The sequence below is a fragment of the Kogia breviceps genome, chromosome 4 (assembly GCF_026419965.1).
Source record: "Kogia breviceps isolate mKogBre1 chromosome 4, mKogBre1 haplotype 1, whole genome shotgun sequence".
NCBI lineage: Eukaryota > Metazoa > Chordata > Mammalia > Artiodactyla > Physeteridae > Kogia > Kogia breviceps.
In genome coordinates, this window is record NC_081313.1 from 58,513,941 (window position 1) to 58,533,110 (window position 19,170).

The 19,170-nt window shown below is 35.4% G+C and overlaps 2 protein-coding genes across 8 annotated transcripts in view; one reads left to right on the forward strand and one right to left on the reverse strand.

The window, feature by feature from the left end:
* The window catches only part of HEXB (hexosaminidase subunit beta), an 85,067-nt gene extending 77,429 nt beyond the window's left edge, over positions 1 to 7,638 (forward strand). The window contains exon 14 of the mRNA XM_067031151.1: positions 7,349 to 7,638. Within this exon, the coding sequence (XP_066887252.1) occupies positions 7,349 to 7,352 (4 nt within the window). The 3' untranslated portion in view covers positions 7,353 to 7,638. The remainder of the gene's footprint in view (positions 1 to 7,348) is intronic.
* GFM2 (GTP dependent ribosome recycling factor mitochondrial 2) overlaps positions 1 to 19,170 on the reverse strand; it is a 44,887-nt gene that overhangs the window by 11,314 nt on the left and 14,403 nt on the right. For all 7 annotated transcript variants that reach the window (XM_067031146.1, XM_059062748.2, XM_067031147.1 and 4 more), the window contains 10 exons: positions 14,518 to 14,606; positions 12,942 to 13,002; positions 12,488 to 12,667; positions 11,351 to 11,431; positions 9,871 to 10,019; positions 8,300 to 8,440; positions 8,117 to 8,216; positions 7,205 to 7,394; positions 5,435 to 5,511; positions 2,975 to 3,113 (listed from right to left, as the gene is read on the reverse strand). In XM_067031146.1, coding sequence (XP_066887247.1) covers positions 2,975 to 3,113; positions 5,435 to 5,511; positions 7,205 to 7,394; positions 8,117 to 8,216; positions 8,300 to 8,440; positions 9,871 to 10,019; positions 11,351 to 11,431; positions 12,488 to 12,667; positions 12,942 to 13,002; positions 14,518 to 14,606 — 1,207 coding nt within the window. The remainder of the gene's footprint in view (positions 1 to 2,974; positions 3,114 to 5,434; positions 5,512 to 7,204; positions 7,395 to 8,116; positions 8,217 to 8,299; positions 8,441 to 9,870; positions 10,020 to 11,350; positions 11,432 to 12,487; positions 12,668 to 12,941; positions 13,003 to 14,517; positions 14,607 to 19,170) is intronic.

Consider the following 19,170-nt stretch of genomic DNA (forward strand, 5'->3'; position numbering starts at 1 on the left):
ACGAATAGTATGGTTTTCCATTTAACTTAGGTCTTCTTTAAATGTCTGTACATTTTTATAATTTTCTAGATGTACACAAATGGAATCTGCTCCTCATCAGGGACGTGATCATTAGTGATCTGACTGTCCAGTCAGGGTGTGGTCTGATTGCTGCAGCATCTGGTTACTAGTTTTCACCTTGTAACTAATAAGCAATCTAGAGTGAGACACTTGAAGACCATGCAAATATGCTGCTCAACAATGTACTCAATATTAAGCATTCACCATAATTACAAGATGATGATTTCTTATTCCAGCCCACCTCCTCAACATCTAACAGTCAGCATTTGGCACTTCAGTGTAAGGAAGAAGAGTCTCTTCTTCTTGTTGATCTATCATCAGTATGGACTCATGAATTCCAACTTTTTCTCAGTGGTCTATGATTATTGTTTGTAATTATTTTGGAGTTCAAATTAACCCAGATTAAGCCAGTGGAGCCTCTTCGGGTTGGTTCCTGTGTCCTTATGACACATCCCCATCATTTTTTTGAGTATTTCCTTTCTTTCTCAGATAACATGATGTTCTGTTGCTTATTTTTGATAGTCTCCTATTTCTTACTAATACTTTCTATCCCCTTTCTTATTTCTTCAAAAATAATTCTTATTTTATACTCAGCATATGATAATTCTAGTATCAGAAGCCTTTGCTGGTCTGCCTGTGATGTTTATTGCTGCCTGTGATGTTTATTGTTTCTGCTGCCTTTTTTGCTCCTTGTGCCTTTGCTCAAGGTTTTATGATTAAAAAAAAAATTTTTTTTGTTGGGGGGCTTCCCATGTGGCACAGTGGTTAAGAATCCGCTTGCCAATGCAGGGGACACGGGTTCAAGCCCTGGTCAGGGAAGATCCCACATACTGTGGAGCAACTAAGCCCGTGTGCCACAACTACTGAGCCCACGTACCACAACTACTGAAGCTCATGCACTTAGAGCCTGTGCTCTGCAACAAAGAGAAGCCACAGCAATGAGAAGCCCGTGCACCACAACAAAGAGTAGCCCCCACTTGCCGCAACTAGAGAAAGCCCGTGCACAGCAACGAAGACCCAACAGAGCCAAAAATACATAAATAAATAGACAGGTAAATTTATTAAAAAATTTTTTTAAATTGTGAGTTCATATTGCTTTGTGGGATTTTCTTTGAGGCCTGGATTGAGGATACATTTATCTAAAGAGGCCCTACATTTGTTTTCTCCAGGTTCCTTGGTATATTACCAATCCATGAGCACTTTACACTAAATTCTTCTCTGTTTGGAGTTTTTCAGGTCACACTGGTTCTATGAATTTAGGCTGAAAATGCTATCAGAAGCCTACAGTTACAAATTCTCAGAAATTTTGCCCCTTTGCCCCAGAGTCAGTCAGACAAGTTTCCTTGTCCTCTTCTTTTATGGAGAAGATTTTCCTCATTACTTCCATGAGAATGTGGCCCTCAAGTTCTAGGTTAGACATGACCACAGATTTCTCCAAGATAGCTAGTGGCTTAGGTGCTGGCTTATTTTCCAAGATTCCTGCTCTGGTTTCCTTTTTGGCCTCTGGAAATTTCCATTACATTCTAACCATCTCAGACATTAATTTAAAAGATGTTATTTATATTTTCCCAGAATTTTTGGGTTTTCCAGATATAAAGTCCAGAAAGAGAAATCATCATGTCATTCGCCCCTATATCCTGCTTGTTTAATTTTTCAAGTTTCAATGAAAAATAACCACCTGGCCTTTTTACAAATCGCTGAGTTGCTTAAAAGTTCCTAGTTATCCTAAACATATCTTTTCTATATTTTTTCACAAACCTGCTCATGTTTTCTCCTTGGGGGGGATAAGAATGATTGTCATGTTCTTTTGTTTAAGGGAACCAAATTGAAATTATCATATGTAGAAAAATCATGAATTCTTACATTTTGGGACAGAAATATAAAAAGTGCACTTTCTTAAGAATACCATCAGCACAGGATTACCATACTTATTAAATAGTGGAAATTATTTTCCACTGTTTTTTTTCTTTTAAAATTTTATGTCTTATTTTATTGAGATATAATTGACATACAGCACTGCAGGAGTTTAAGGTATACAACATGATTTAAGTTACACAGATCATGAAACGATTACCACAGAAAGTTTAGTGAACATCCATCATCTCATATAGACACAACATTAAAGAAATAGAAAAAATTTTTTTTTCTTTGTGATGACAACTCTTAGGATTTACTCTCTTTTTTTTTTTTTTTTTTTTGCGGTATGCGGGCCTCTCACTGCTGTGGCCTCTCCCGTTGCGGAGCACAGGCTCCGGACGCGCAGGCCTAGCAGCCATGGCTCACGGGCTTAGTTGCTCCGCGGCATGTGGGATCTTCCCGGACCAGGGCACGAACCCGTGTCCCCTGCATCGGCAGGCGGATTCTCAACCACTGCGCCACCAGGGAAGCCCAGGATTTACTCTCTTAACTTCCATTTATAACGTACAGCAGTATTAATTATCTTTATCATGTCATATATCATATCACTAGTACTTATTTATCTTATAACTGGAAGTTTGTACCCTTTGACTACCTTCATCTAATTCTACCTTCCCCACCCCCCATTTCCACTCACTTTATAGAGTAAAATTGACACACCAACTTCAAACTGTTATACTCCTTCTGGTAGTGAGGACTGGGATGAGCTGTCTACTTCAATGGCTGATCCCACTGCACACTTGCTTGATAAGTGGCTCAGCCAATATATGTAATAAATGAGTTGTAATGAAATAGAGCTATGTCTAAAACAAACAAATGCTAAAAAACAAAAAACACATACATAAAACCTGTCCCAACTGATGGAAGACACTAGTGACTATGAACCCTGCCTTATGCAACTAAACTAAGAGATTCAGAAAACAGATCCTGGAGAAAAAAAGAGCAACAGAACCAGCGAATTGTGAATGTTGTGAATTTGAAATGTTGTATTTTTTACCTGTGGCACGAACTGAATTTAGGATGGTCTCCCGGTATGCCACCTGGAGAGGCCCTAGATAGGTTTCCAGTCCATATTCCCTCTTGATTCGGTCATGAATTATCTCAATATGTAACTCCCCCATGCCACAAAGGATAGTCTGGTTAAAAGAGGAAGAAAACAAAGATCAAGGAAAAAATTGTTTATCACAAAATACTAATAAAGGTATATCAATATATTTTATTTTTCATTACTTACAAAATGAATTTCTTCTGTAATTTTTTTTGGTTCCTACATCAAAACACTGCTTTTAACTTTTCTGACTGAAATAATAAATCAATTAAAAGTAAATCACTAGGCCAACTTCTTATTCTTTGATGGTTGAATTATCAGCTGGTTAAGTGGTATCTAACTAGAACTATACTTCCCAACCACAAAGGTAAGTTCTGGCCAGTGAAATATAAGCATAAATGATGTTGGTAACTTCTGGGTTATGTCTTTAAGGGTAAATAAAGCCCTTCTCTTAATGAAGATATAGACAACTGTCTTGAAATGTGAATGAGGGCAACATCTTGTAAATGGGGGGAATAATCCCTCCCCCAAACACTCCCAACCACATGGCTATTTCCAACCATCCTGGGCACCTTACAGTTTTGTGGGCAGTTGAAACTTCCAAAGTAGCTTGGAACTTTACATGACAGAGAAATTGACTTTTATCTTCTTTGAACCAATGTTATTTTGGGTCCTTGTTAGAACAGTCAAATTTGCATCAAAACCAATCAAAACATGTTTTTGTTTTTAGAAAGCAACAAGGGTTATTCCTGAAGAAGGTCTTTGTGTATGAGAGAATATAGTGCAAGGAATCCACATTTGCCCCATTTTATTCATATATCATCTGTGTAGTGAGGCAGGTCTTTGTGTATGGGAGAATATAGTGCAAGGAATCCACATTTGCCCCATTTTATTCATATACCATCTGTGTAGTGAGGCATTAACTTTACCCTAAAGAGAGATCTGGCCCTTGCCTTCGACTACTGGGAAGTTATCTCTAGGCCAAGATGCTGCCTGATAGAAGTGTCTTTGCTTGTCTGGGGCCTTTGTCCACCAGATAGTCTAACAATGTGATTTATGATGTGGCTTTGGAATAGCTTTACCCATTTACAACCTAGAGAGTAAAGGTAGTAGCCCAAACCTACAGGAGGCACTAGAGATTAAATGTCAACCACATAGACAGTATGTGATTATGCCCTAATAAAAACTCTGGGCACGGAAGGCTTGGGTGAGCTTCCCTGACTGACAATACTCTATGCCAGGAGGATGAAGAAAAGCCTTGCATTTAGAACCCTCTCAGACTTTGCCCTAGGTGTCTCTTCCTTTGGCTGGTTCTGATTTGTTTCCTCACTATAATAAAAACTATAATTGTAAGCAACAACAACAAAAAACTATTTGGTATATGACTGCTATACTTTAATATAAAGTTAAAGAAGTAATTATTTGGAAAAAAGCCAGTTGTAGAATAATACAAATAGAATGACTTCTTATATATCTGTACATATATATTTGGAAACATAAATACTGTGTTTTATAACATTGCACAGCAGAAAAATGGATGTTTGGAAAAGTGTGAAAGGCTATTCACCAAGTTTTCACAGTGATTACCTATGTAGAATAGGATAGAGAGACTGAAAGGGAGACTTTAATTCTTTACTTTGTACACTTGAATGTTATTTGCTAATTAAAAAAATATATGTACTGGCATTTTTAAAATAAAAAGTTTCTGTTTTAATTGCTGTTGTAGCCTTCAGAATCAAACTAAATTGCTACCTCATTTAGCTGGCATTTGGGAAAATAAAGTACTCCATATTTTTCAGATTAACTAAATCAGTTTATCCTTTTTAAAGGCAAATTTATAATTTTTTAAGGAGATTTTTCTAGAATTTTATATAAACTCTACCCTGCCCCCCTAAAAAGAAGATGCAGAATGAATATGTGTTCTTCTACTGTACTATATAATATACAGCACAGTCCTGTACCTACTTTAGGACTCTATCTCCTCCCACATTGTTAGGCTGTAATCTATCACTTCTCACCCATTTTAGGTGTGCTATCATCATTAAAAGTATACCTTTGCATCCTCCCTTTAGAAAGCTGCTTCTATAAGTTTTTTAGCATAAGAGGCTCAAGGTTTTGTCTTGGGGTTGAACCTTATTTCAAAATTTCACAAAAGGCTGTCTTCTGGAAGGTAGAAATGTTGGAAAGTAGTTTATATAAGTAAGGTATAATCATACTGAGGAATTAGGAGAATTTAGCTTGACAGTCAAAATATAATCAGAAATTTATATTATGAGAGAACCAAAAAAGAAGGCTTTTTCTTTCAGGGGCATAGACCAATCAATGTTTTGGATATATGCACTTAAATACTCTCACACACACAAATGTTTTTACTGAAAGATTCTGGGGATTAAATAATAATATGCGTACTTGTCCAGAGTCAGGATCTAGCTTCACTTTCAAACTGGGATCTTCACGCTGAAGGCATTTCAATGCATGATCCAAATCTATAGGATAAACAATAACTATTATCTTTACGTTTCATTTTTTTTGATAAGGTACTATACATTCTAGTGGGAAAATAGATGAACAAGCAAATTTTGAAAAAGAAAATTTCAAACAGCCAGAAATGTTCTGTAGAGAATAAAACAAGGTGATGACATAGTGATGGGAGGTTACTTGAGATTGAGTGACCTGGAAAGACGTGTCCAGGATGATTTAGATAAAGACACAAACCAAGAAGAATGACATCACAAGTAAAATCCTGAAGAAAAAGAATTCCAGATATAGGAAATGGCTGTGCAAGGAATGGCTTCTATTGGAGAAACAAGGCGGCTACTGTAGCTGGATATTGGTGGACAAAAGGAAGAGTAGCATCAGATGAGGAGGGAGATGTGTGACAGGGAGCACACCATGTAAGGTATTGAAGGCCATGGTGAAGAGTTTGGATGTGCACTGGGAAGCCACTGAAGGGTTTAAATGGGACAGTAACATCATCTGATTATGTTCTGCAAAGGTTAAGGAACTGACAAAAAAAGCAAAAAAGACTTTAGAAACACAATAATAAGAAACTGGCAAAAGGAAGCTAAATTACATCATGAATAAAGAGATACTAATGTGATCACTCTATGATGAATTATCACACCAATGAGGAAGTAAGAATACAGCTAACCCTTGCACAACATGGGTCTGATGCGGGTCTGCTTATACGCGGATGCAGAATCAGAGGACCCAAGCATAGGGAGGGCTGACTGTAAGTTATACTGGGATTTTCAACTGTGTGGAGGGCTGGGACCCCAACCCTCTTGTTGTTCAAGGGTCAACTGTATGTTATTTGCATTAAATATGCCATCTAAAGTAAAGAGATACTTTGATACAATCAATTAACTGATATGCACATGCTCCCTCTTTAGACCTGCACTGTCCAAATGGTAGCCACAACCCATCTGTACAAGATATTACTAGTCTGAATTAACATTAGCTGTAAGTGTAAAATTCATACCAGGTTTCAAAGACTTCACATGGAAAAGAAAAAAGAAAGTAAAGTATCTCAATATTTTTTATATTGATTATGTTGAAATAATATTTTGATATACTGAGTTAAGTAAAATATATTACTAAATTAATTTTGCCATTTTAACTTTCTTTAAATGTAGCTATAAGGAAATTTTAAGAAGCGGGATGGAAAGACTGGAGCTTGGGTGCCTGATGACGTGTGGAGTCATCCTTGAACCCTGGGCTACCAATTCAAGACATATTTTATAAGAGAAAGAAGTGAACTTTTGTCATTAAAGCAACTGCTATTTGGGGGTTTTATGCTCTATGTAACCAAATCTAACAAGAAATGACAGCTGGAATCATGAGCTTTACTATATACTATACTAAGGAGTTTGGGTTTCTGCTATAAGTAATGAGAAAACACTGAAGTATTCTGAGCCAATATGCTAAAGAACAAACTATTTATCACTCAAAAAGGTCAAGTGACATTAAACATAGTATATAAATATCTTCACTGAGTTCTAGAAAAAAAATAAAGTTTGTAAAAATCAAAACAAATTTAAAAACTAGACCAATCATAAGAAATACTTACCAATAAATGTTCATAAAATTGAACTCAGTGACCTAAGAAACCTTTTGAGGTTAAAATTTTATCTAAATTATCAGAGCACTAATTAATTGATGCACCAAGATTATTTGTACCTGGCTGCTTAGCCACTGATGGAGGTTCTATGATACAGAAGAAAACAGGTTCTGGAATCTCCACCCCAGCCAACAAAAGCCTCTCTGCTTCATTGTTTTGTCTATGCTTCTTTTCTCCCTCCCTTTCTGCTCGACGACATGCAGCTAATGCACTGGACTTGGAGGAGACAATGGTGTCACCAGTGGCAGTCTGCAAGCAAAGAAGATGCCTTGGGACAAAACAGGCTATTGGCAAGCACTCAGCTTCCACTAAGGACCAGGAAAACCGAAGAAAAATTTTAAGGTAGCACTTCCCCTTCATCAGAACTTAAAAGAGAGACAAATTCATTAAGCTCATTATAACTCTGCATTGGTAAAGCTAATTTAAGTTGTAGAAGAATTCTGTCCAAAATATTGCTGTAATAAATTCTAACAATAAAACATTCATACACACAAAAAATACATTTAAAACTCATTTGGTAAAACAAATTTATCGTTGAACAAGAGACAAAAGAACGAAAGAGACAAAAATCCTTGCCCTTACAGAGCCTTCATTGGCAAAATATCTTCACTTTTTAACCTGATCAGTTATAAAGTTAGATTTAATTGTCTGCAATAATCAAGATAGGAAAAAAAACAATGAAAATAACATTATTTTACATAAACTTAAAACATAAGTATATATCCATAGTGTATTTATTTTACTTGGATTTAAACTTTATATGAATACAATCCATACTGTTCATAGTCTTCTGTAATTTACTTTTCTATTAAATGTTCGAGATTCAACTATGTTGATGAATATACTACAATATTCATTATTCCACTACTGATAGCTTTTGGATTGTCTATGGGCTTTTGCTATTACAAAATACCTACTTTTAATTAAACATTTAAGCTGTTATTTCCTAGAGAAACGATTTGGTCACTTACGTGTTTAAGCCCAACAGTCAAAGCAATGTTACCAGCAGTCAGTGAAGGGATTTCTACATGCTGGTCAGCAAATGGCAAAAGCAGACGACTTATTCTCTCCCTGTAAAACCATGATTTATATTAGTAAAAGTATATTTAAAGAAATGAGTGAAGTTTTAGAAAATAACCTAGGCTTCTACTTACGTGCAGTTTCCATTAATATTATGGATGGCCAATTGGGGTTTTATCATGCCTGAGTAAATGCGCAAAAATACCAGTGGGCCTCGCTGCTTGTCATGAAGAACTTTAAATGCCAGGGCACATAAGTCACCCTTATACCACTGCCTATAAAATTAAGGAGAAGTTCCAGAAAAGCCACTTTAAAATACAATTCCTATATATCTATACAGATCAGATCAGAATCACTGCACAAACCTAACCTTGATGTCCTCCAAAGTCTCCTCGTATCTTCTAGTTTAGCTACCAAGGCCAATTAAATAATGTATTATATACCTCTCTTCCTCCACCGGACTAAATTATTCATTGGAGATCGTACCATTAATTCCTCAAAACCAAAAACAATGGATTTTCTTCCAAATATTACCTCTATTAGCAAATAATTCTTGCCTAGATTTCCCTCCTCAAAAAATATACCTAGGAACATCACACCACTTCTTAAAACCCCATACAGGGTAAACAAATAGGTACTTCCTAATTACTGCTTTCACTCTCTCCTTCCACTTTTCTTCAGCTCATAGCCATATAAACCTACACTATAAACTTGAACTTGTCTACACAGCAAACACTTACAGAATGATGTCCTTAAATTGGGGTTCATTACTAGGTTTCAGAAAGTTTGTATCCCTCTCAAATTGCCACACTTTGCACATAGGTACATTTTTCTGAGGAAATATTTCTCCATATTTTCATTAGTTTCAAAGGAGTCCATGATTCAAAGTAGGTTAGACACTTCTATTATTAAACTTCTCTAATCTTATTCCTGTTCCCTCCAAATTTTAATTTAACAAATCCTTATATATAGAGTTGATCATATACTAGGCACTGTTTTATGTGCTTTATAAATATAGCTCATTTGATTCTTGTAACAATCCTATGAGGTAAGTCCTATTCTCTGAATCTTATAGATGAGAGGTTAAAGCAACTTGGAAGACCTGAGATTTAAATCCAGGCAGTACACAGTCTATGCTCATCAGCACATCCCCATAATGCCTCTCCAGTTGAGAGAGATGAAAAGTGACTCAGGTCCTAGTTAATAGGATCAAAGTTCACCTCTGTCTGCCATTTGGCACAAAACTCACTCAGATTTTAGAGGATTTATTACGAAGGACAAAGCTGTTAGTGACACAAGGAATAAAACAATGGACCTTTCCTTACAGTCACAAAATATTATGAAAAATCTTGAAATCCAGAATAAATATAAATGTATCTCTAGAATATTTATCAAACACCCCCAGTATACTACTTTTTTTTTTTTTAACTAAGATGGCAGGGTCAACACTTATACTTTTACACAGCAAAAAAGCCATAAATTCTTATTTAGCTCCATCTGTAAACACAGCAGGTTACAAGAGATGATGACAAATACCCCTTCCAAGTAAAAATTACTATGGCTCTATATTATATTATTTAGAATAATATTCTTCACCAATGTTATTCAAAAACTGTGATTCAACTACTCTCTGTGAAACATGACCTATTTGTCTACCTGTCTTTTCAAGGCTATACGATTTTAATCCATGCACTTGCATACTTACAGAAATTCATAGTTGCGTTCTTCAGGTGAAGGCAAGTACATAGTAATAGCATCTAACAAGGGCTGGACCCCTTTGTTTTTCAGGGCACTTCCACAAAGCACAGGCACTGCTGTCTGAGCCAGTGTTACTCTGTGTACTGCAGTTTGTAGCTGTAAAGCAGAGATATAAATGTTTTATGTGTAGTATTCTGGTCTCGACCGAAATATCCCAGAATTAGATGCCTTCCCTAACCAACCATGTAAAATATTATTCCTCAGCACACTTCCATCTTTCTTTATGGCCTCATTCTTCTTTATTTTTCATTGTAAATAACATTAATCACTACCTGGTATATTAGATATATATTTATTAGTTTATTATTGGTCTCCCCATTCACTAGAATGTAAAAATCTATATAAGCATTATAGTAAGTCCCATAAAGATACTGTAAATCACAAGAAACTAGAAAAGTACTTAAAATAAAGTAGATGCATAAAAATATTTCTTGAATAAGTGAATTAATATACTTGCAATTTAACCTCGATAGTCTACTAGAGGAACTAGTTAGAAATTAGAAATATAAATGAGTTAGAAAGTTAAATGAGTTAATTTAATAAATTAAATCCACATTAAATAAAATCCAAAGGAAGATGAAGTATCAAAGTAGAAACAATTTTTAAAAGACCTCAAAAACCAAGAAAAGCTTAGGTGTGCTTGCAAGCTATTGATAAGAGAAACGGTGGGTCAATTTAATTTTAGATTGTAAGCTCTTTGAAAGCAGAAATCATTTTATGTGACTATTGGGCACAATAAACACATTTAAGCATTCGAATACTAAACAAGAAAAAAATTCAAACTTACAGCATTTCATTCAAAAGAAAAGAAATAATTTTTTTCACCTATAACTTCAAATGGCTCAAAATTAATCTACAGATCTTGTGTTTTTCTTTACTTCTTTTCATGAAAAATAACCAAGTGAATTTGCTGGGTTCATCCTGGAGCCCACTTAAAACACTACCACTTAAAAACACTTTTCATGGGGGAAGGTTCCTGGCAGAAAAAATAAAAAATGCCTTGAATAAATCTGTCATAATTCAAATACTACCAGTATTTTACTGGCCCATTCTCTGGTTTAATATATTTCAAAAGAAAACCAAAAAAAGGGAAGACCTGGAATAAGTTTCCACTAACAATTAAAACAGATTCAGAAAAAATGTTCTGAGAAAAATGACCATTATAGTAGTCCGAAAGACCAGTAGATCAAAAAAAAAATTCTATCTGTGATTTCCCTAATACTACTTAGTGAAATGATCACAATGAAGGGAAAAGGCTGCAGTAAATGAACAATGTCTTCTAATTTTTAACAGTGTTCTCCTAATTTTTAAGTCCGCATTTTCTAATGATATGCAAAGTTGAAAAAAAAAACCCCACCTACAATAGAGTAATCAAACCACATCCAATTAGTAAAACTTGATCAAAGTAAATGAATAATAAAATTTACCTTTTCAGCTGGTAGCAAATCAAAATTCTCACTAAATTCTCCTAAAACCAAGTCAGCAAATTCATCATCCAAATCTGCAACCTATAAAGAAATGCTTTAGCTCTGTAACTTGCATTCATCATCACAACTATTAACTTAAGTCTATACACCATAAATATTCATTACCCAAATATTTCAAGACAGCTACATGATCTAACTTTATCCAGGCCAAGGAACTCTTCACATCTTCTAAAGAGATAAGGAGTTTTTCTTTCAAAGGAAAGGAGATTGAAAATTGAAGACACGCTCTCATGAGTTTCCTAAACTCATGGGAAGCCAGAGCCAGACAGAGCACCTCAATAAAGTGTGTTACCTACTCAGAGCGCTCAAAAGAAATAAAAAATTCACAGCTGATAGCCAGTGATAATATATACAATGAATTGCTGTTTTTAAATAGATTTGGGGGGGGCGTGTCTTAGTTCATAAAAAAGAGATTCATTTGGTAATCCTCTAATATTTTGAATGTTCACCAGATCTCCAAGACATTCAAAGTAAAAGGACTGAACTTGTTTATAATCCTTCACTGAGGGAATAAATTTAAGTTGAGGGGGTAGTGGTATCATTTCAATAGTAAAAATGTAATTATCTAATTCATGTTCATTTCATAATCATCTGCTTATATGACAGGAGAATTCAACTGACAATAAAATTAACAAGAGTTTCAAAAGTTTATAATAGTAAAAGGGAGCAAAACATTCAAACTTGGTGAGAAAACCACATTTTTAACAGCAAACTATAGCAGAAATGTACCCAACCATCTTTCCAAAAAGCAGCAAATATGATGGTTAAGCATAGCTTCTGGAATCAAACTGTCTGGAAATGGCTCCACTACTTACAAACTTGTTCAAAAAAACTTTGGTCAAGTTACATCACCTCTCTTTGTCTTGGTTACTCGTGGAGATAATACTAGTACTTATCCTATGGTGCTACTGTGAAGTTTAAATAACTAATTCCAATTATGCTTCCAGAATATATATCAAAGTTCACTGTATTACACTTTACATATTCCATATGTAATTTTAGATGAAATTTCACAATAAATAGTTTTTAAAGTTTCTAAATATTTACACAATTTTAAGCTCAAAGTATTTATTTTACTTGTTCAATTAAGGCATTCCTTGCTTCCGTTATCTCCTTCAGCAATTCAGGATCACTCATTTCCAAGAGGGGTTTTCTCTCAAAGTCTTTTCCATCGTCTGAATTGGGATTCCAAAGAAGTTTTTCTTTACTTACTACATCCACCACTCCTTTGAAAGTTTTGCCTTCACCAATTGGTAACTGTAAGTCAGAGTGAGATTAACATTTTGTTAAATGATCACTAGAACTCAATTAGAACTGCACTAGTGATAGAACTTATCTTTCCCCATCCCCCGCCAAATGTTTCTTATCATTATTGCCATAATCTATACCTATTTTTATTTATATCCTAACTCCTTCCAAAAGGATTTGCGATAGCTTCAAAAATGTATATAATATGCCACAATAAAATACACTGATGAGGAAACTGAGAAGGATCTGTTCATATTAATAAACCAAATATTAATCAACCAACCTGTAAAAGCAAAGGCTTTGCCTTTAACTTCTCTCTGATGCTTTCAACTGCATAGTTAAAACTGTAGAAAGTAAAATAATTTAAAATGTTAAGATACTTAAAACAGGATTTAAGAATGTACTCTAAAATTATAACCCTAAATTTTTCCTAACGTTCACCATTTAACAGTTTTCCACAGGACAACATCTTGTCTAATCTTTTAACATTAATTTCAGATAACAGTGATTGAGTATCTACCATAGTTCTGCCACACAGGTATTTAGGGTATTATTATTATTGTGAGCTTCATTTAACTAAAGTTTGAGGTTAAGTGACTTGATCAAGGTCACACATAATAAACTGGAGTTAAGATTCAAATGCAAGATTTGTGATTACAAGTCAAAGATTCTTTCTTCTAACAGTTATATTTGTTATCACACGACTACCCACTTTCTTCCAAGAGCCAGCCTGACTAATTTTTCTACACTTTTATCTTAGGCATTCTTCGTATCATATGCTATGCTGTTCATTTCTGTGCTAACACTAGGGCTGGCTACCTATGGAACGCATGACACATCTTTGGCACGCAGGCTGATCATTCTGGTCCCAATGTCTTTAAGAAGCAGCCTAGTATCCAGTCATCTCTTTCCCCATCATCACAGGTGCTGTCAGTCAGTATAGGCAGTATTTCCCTCAACCTCAAGGAACTCCAAACAGAAAAGGGTCAGAACCTAAGCCTAGCACATTTTGAAGGTTGCTGTGCTTTTACTAATCAAGACAAAAGTCCTCTAAACCAGCAGCCTTACAATTACTGTAGAGAGTTACAGAAATACAAAGCATACTGTGTGATATCAGGAGAGACACGGTTTATGTTTTCTTATTGCCACTCTCATACCACAGATCAGAATCTCTCCGTTTCACATTTCCCCAGCATCCTTTAATTCTTAATTCTTGCCCTTTCACATTTTCTCCAAATCCTTCATATATTCTTGATTGTCTGAATTCTGTGATCAGAACAACGTATCCATTTTGGATTACCACTCTGTAAGTCTGCAGTATTACCACTACATCTCAGCATTAACTCTTTTGCCCTATATGCAGGTCTCAAAACATCTACATTCTCCTCTCCTAGTTTCCTTTCACTGAGAGCATTTTGCCCATTAGCTAAAGAAAACCGGGGACAAGGAAGAACATCATTCTCTGAAGCAACTACAAGAAACAATTCTCTTCCCTCCCCCATTAGCAATGACAGGGAGCACCGTAACATTCAGCAATACAAGGACTCGACCATACAGCTCTAAATAGAAGCAATGGAATCAGCAAGACATCACTCTGTCAGGAGCCGAGAAAACAGGACAAAGCCTCTCTACATTAGAATCAGAACGATTCATCGTCTATCAGCTCTCTATTAATCCCACATTGTTACTTTACCTATGAATCAACTGCTCTGAAATTTTTTTAAAATGGGATTGAATTGGGATTCCATGGAATATTTACACTTTATAGGGAACAGCTGTTTATAAATTTAAGTTATAGTGCATTAAAAGCTCAAATCATATTCTTACTTAGATAAGCCAAAGAAACACACGTTAAATACCTTGCTCCAGTTTTGTCCATCTTGTTTAAAAAACAGATTCGAGGTATCTTGTGTTTATCAGCTTGCCTCCATACTGTAAGAGTTTGTGCCTAGAGCAAAGATAAGGAAATAAACCCATATTTGACAAAAATAACTATGTTACTACACATGGAATAAGCAGACCTAAGACTCTTATAACATAGAATTGGGCCCTATTCTAGCATAGAATTAGCGCCATTGCACACATACCTCTAGACCCACTCTTATGCTATCAGGTTAAAACAGTTAAGAAAATGATCACGCATGACTGAAGATTATGCTTCAAACTGAGAATACTTTGGGTGAACTAGGTTGCAACACAAAGGGAATAACAACTGGGAAGTACTGGGAGTCACAGAAAGAGGACTTAACCAAGAATTACAAGACCTACTTTTTGTTTGTCTTCACCTTACTTAGTAACGTCAAACAATACTGAACTCATCAGTTTTCTGATCTGTGAAATATGGACTTTTGCCTTAATTAATTCAGACAGTTGTGATGTAAAAAGAACAAATAGGAATGTACTATAAAACACCACTATGATAAAAATCGTGTATTTTTACTGTGAATGTCTGAACGTTCTTATAAACTGAAGAGGATTTAAGGGGGGAAAAGGAAGCCAATACCTGTAATTCTAAGTTACAAATCTCATATGCTTTTCTATTTGGCTTTTTTGTTGCGGTTAAACAAGTAATTTTAAATATTTGGCTTCTTTTAATTCTACTTTCTGTACATGTTAAATATAAACAGTTTGCCTAGTAGAGTCTAATAGCCCTGAAGCAGAGCATTAAAAGCCTAATGTGCTGACACTGTTAAAACAGAAGCCAGTTTGTCATTTGTTTTATTAAGTAAAATTTATATACAATAAAATACAGTTGACCCTTGAACAGTATAGGGACTAGGGGCACCAACCTCTGCAAAGTCAAAAACCACTTATAACTTTACAGCTGGCTCTCCCTATGTGCTGTTCCGCATCTGCAGATTCAACCAACCATGGATTACATAGTTCTGAAGCCCGTATTTAGTGGAAAAAATCCATATATAAGTGAACCCATGAAGTTTAAACCCATGTTATTCGAGGGTCAATACAGATTTACAGTTTATAGTTCAATGAATTTTAATAAATGCATATACTTGTATTAACTATTACCCCAATAAAGAGAAAGAACATATAGAACCTTAGAGATTTTTATGTCCCTCCCCCTATAGCAACCAGTTCTGATTTCTGCCACCATAGAGTCATTCTACCTATTATTGAACCTCATATAAATAGCATGGCTTCTTTCACCCAACATAATGTTTTTGACATTCATTCATGTAGTTGGGCATACTGGTTCAGTTTTACTGCTAAATTCCTTTGTATAAATGTACTAGTTTTTCTATCCACATGTGGATGTGCACTTGTGTTGTTTCTAACTTGGGACTGTTATGAATTTAGCTGCTATAAACATTCTGAACAAATCTTTGGTGAACAAATGTTTTCATTCCCTTGGATAAAGATGGAGGAGTAGACCTGCTGGGTTATAGGACAAGTGTATATTTACCTTTATAAGAAACTGCCAAATAGTCTTCCAAAATGGTTATAATATTTTACAGTCCCACCAACAATGTATAAGAGTTCCAGTTACTCCACATCCTCAACCACGATTTGCTATCATTCTTTTTAATTGTAGCCATTCTTGTGGGTATGAAATGGTCTCTGTTATTTTAATTTGCATTTCCCTAATGACCAATGAGACTGAACATCTTTTCATGTGCTTACTGGTCATTCACATGTCTTCTTTAGTGAAGTACCCATTCAAGTCCTTTGTCTTTTTTTTTTAAATTGGGTTGTTAAGTGTTTATTACTGATATGCAGTTCTTCATATATTCTGGATACAAGTCTTGGTCATATACATGTACTGTGAAAATTTCAGCACATACTCCCTAAGACAATAATATTCTCTACATAATCAACTGTTATTGCACTCTGGAAGTTTAACATTCATATAATATTTTATCTAACATTATAAATTTTCTCAAAGTCTAAGGCTTGCCTTTTTTTTTAAGTTTCAAGCACATAATTTTGAAGAGGTCCAATTAATCAACTTTTTGTTTTATGCTTCTTGAGTCTTCTCCAAGAAATTGTTACCTACCACCCCCTCCACCCATGCCAAAGTTGTTAAGATAATACTTTATTTTCCCTCTAGAAGGTATATGGATTTAGCTTAACACTATGATCCACTCCAAACTAATTTTTATGTGGGGGTGGGGTGATATATACTATAAATTTCCCAAGAAATAAACATATTAAAAAATAAAACAAAAATTCCCATCACCCCACCTGCCAGCTAAAAGTCCATCTACTGTTTTAGCAAACAGTAGCCTCCTGTATCACAAATTCAGAAACTTCCTATTACAGCATATTTCAATCTTGTAAATAATGCAATCTGAATGATTGTCAAATTTATGTAAAGAAGTTATAATGACAGGAAGGATGCAACCATTAGGAAATGAAACGACTCAAAGAAATAGAAATAATACGTGCATAATCAACCTCAGACATCAGTGTCAGGCTTTATATCAAGCAAATATCACTGTCTGTCAGGGGTCCTCAGGTGGGGCTTTCAATAACTGTATTATTTCCCCTCAAACTAGTACAATAAGTATCCACGTACTCTTCACCTAGATTCACCAAATATTAACATGTTACACTTGCCTTTTTTCTCTATATATAAAACATTATGTGTCTGGTGGCTGCGAAAATGTGCCACTTGGAACTACTATAAAGAGCATGATTAACTGATGGCTCCAACTGTTACCCTTCTAGATCTAACCACCGTGTATTCTCAAGGTGCACCTTCTTGGGGGCTGTTTCCAGCTAATGACTGAGCTCAGCAGAAGGACTAATGGAGGCCTATTCCCACAAGACATGGGCTCCTCTAACAGGTAACATTAGCTTGAGGACTCCCCATGAGTGTAGCCAAACCGTTCTGGAACTGTACTATAGCCTGAGACTCTTCCTGCCCCATCCCCCATCCTTTCCCCCCTCCTTCACAGGTGTCAGCCTGCCCTGTGGTCTGAATGTCCTCTCCCACTTCCCTCTTTTCTCCCTTATTCTTCGCAGGCATTTCCCCTCAATAAATCTCCTATACATCTAATCCGATCTTGGCATCTACTGATCAAAGTACCCAAACTAACACCATGTGTGTATGTGTGGGTGGATGGGAGCTGAACCATGAGAGCAAGTTGCAGACACCATGAGACTTCAATCCTAAATACTTCAGCATGTATTTCCTAAGAATAAGGACTTTTTCCTACATAATCAATTACAAAGACCACATTCAGGAAAATTTAAGTTGACACAATACTTTAATATATATATTACATATTCAAATTTCTGATTTTCCCAGTGATGTCCTTTGTAACTTTTTCTTTTTGATCCAGGATTCAGCCAAAGAGGATATATTACATTTAGTTTTCTTGTCTCTTTAGAATCCTTTAATCTAGAACAATTCCACAGCTTCACACCAATCCGAATTGTTCATTTTCCTTATGTTAAAACATTTTTTTTGAATTTCTGAAAAGTCTTGACCAGCTGTTTTACAGAATGTCTTTCAATTTAGATTTGTTTTTTTTCTCATGATTTGAGCCAAACATTTTTGCCAGGAATACAACATAGGTAATGTTGTATCCTTCTTAGTGCATCATATCAGGAGGCCCATGGTGTCAATTTGTCCCATTTTGGGGTATATTGATTTTGATCCCTTAATTAAGGCATCACTTTTAGTAATTTTAAGATTAGAAGAACTAATGTGGGTTCTATATTCAAGATAAAGCCAATCTTGAGATTATAAAACAAATGGAGTACCAGCTAAAGAGAGCATAACTGACCCCAGTAGCAAAAATTTTATTATAAACCCACTTTCAGGATTTATTCAAGGAGTTTTATATTAAGTTTTGGGAGAAAATCCTTCATAGGTCACTCACATTTCTGCATGTTTTGTCAGGAGAGGCACTGACTGCCTCTATTGTGGACTATCTTTTCAAAAATGTTTGTAAAGCGAACAGTTTAGAAAGATATTGTATCTCCCTTCAGAACAAAAGGTAGGTTGGCTTACAACCCTGGAAGATAATGTATCCCTTCAGAGCAAAGAGCAGGCACGTTTACTGCCCATTATAAAATACTTGCATTCTCTAAGCACAGGGTTCCACTGCAGCTGTCACCTGACTTCCCTTTGTCACCCTATGGGAATTAGGGCTTGAGGAACCAACACAAGGAAATGCTGATACTCTGGATATTGCTATTTTGGTGATTAATAAAGTCCTTCATCCCTGACTCAGAAATCTTGTGTCTTCTGCCAGAATCCATAAAACTATGGCACACTAACTTGTTAGCTTTAAAGTAAGAATCTGAGCCTCTTCACAGTTCTCAAAACTTTCATATTTCCCACAGAAAAGCAAACTTTACTTTCCCTTTTACTATGAAGTATATGAGATCATATATAGATCACATCTCAATATTAAATTCCAAATTCCTTTAATCATAATTGGATTTATATGAGCTTACCAAATAAAGGGTTATAGTTAAATCAATCTGATGCATTCTACTTTTTAAAAAAATGCTGTTCTATCTTCACTTTACTTTGACAATAT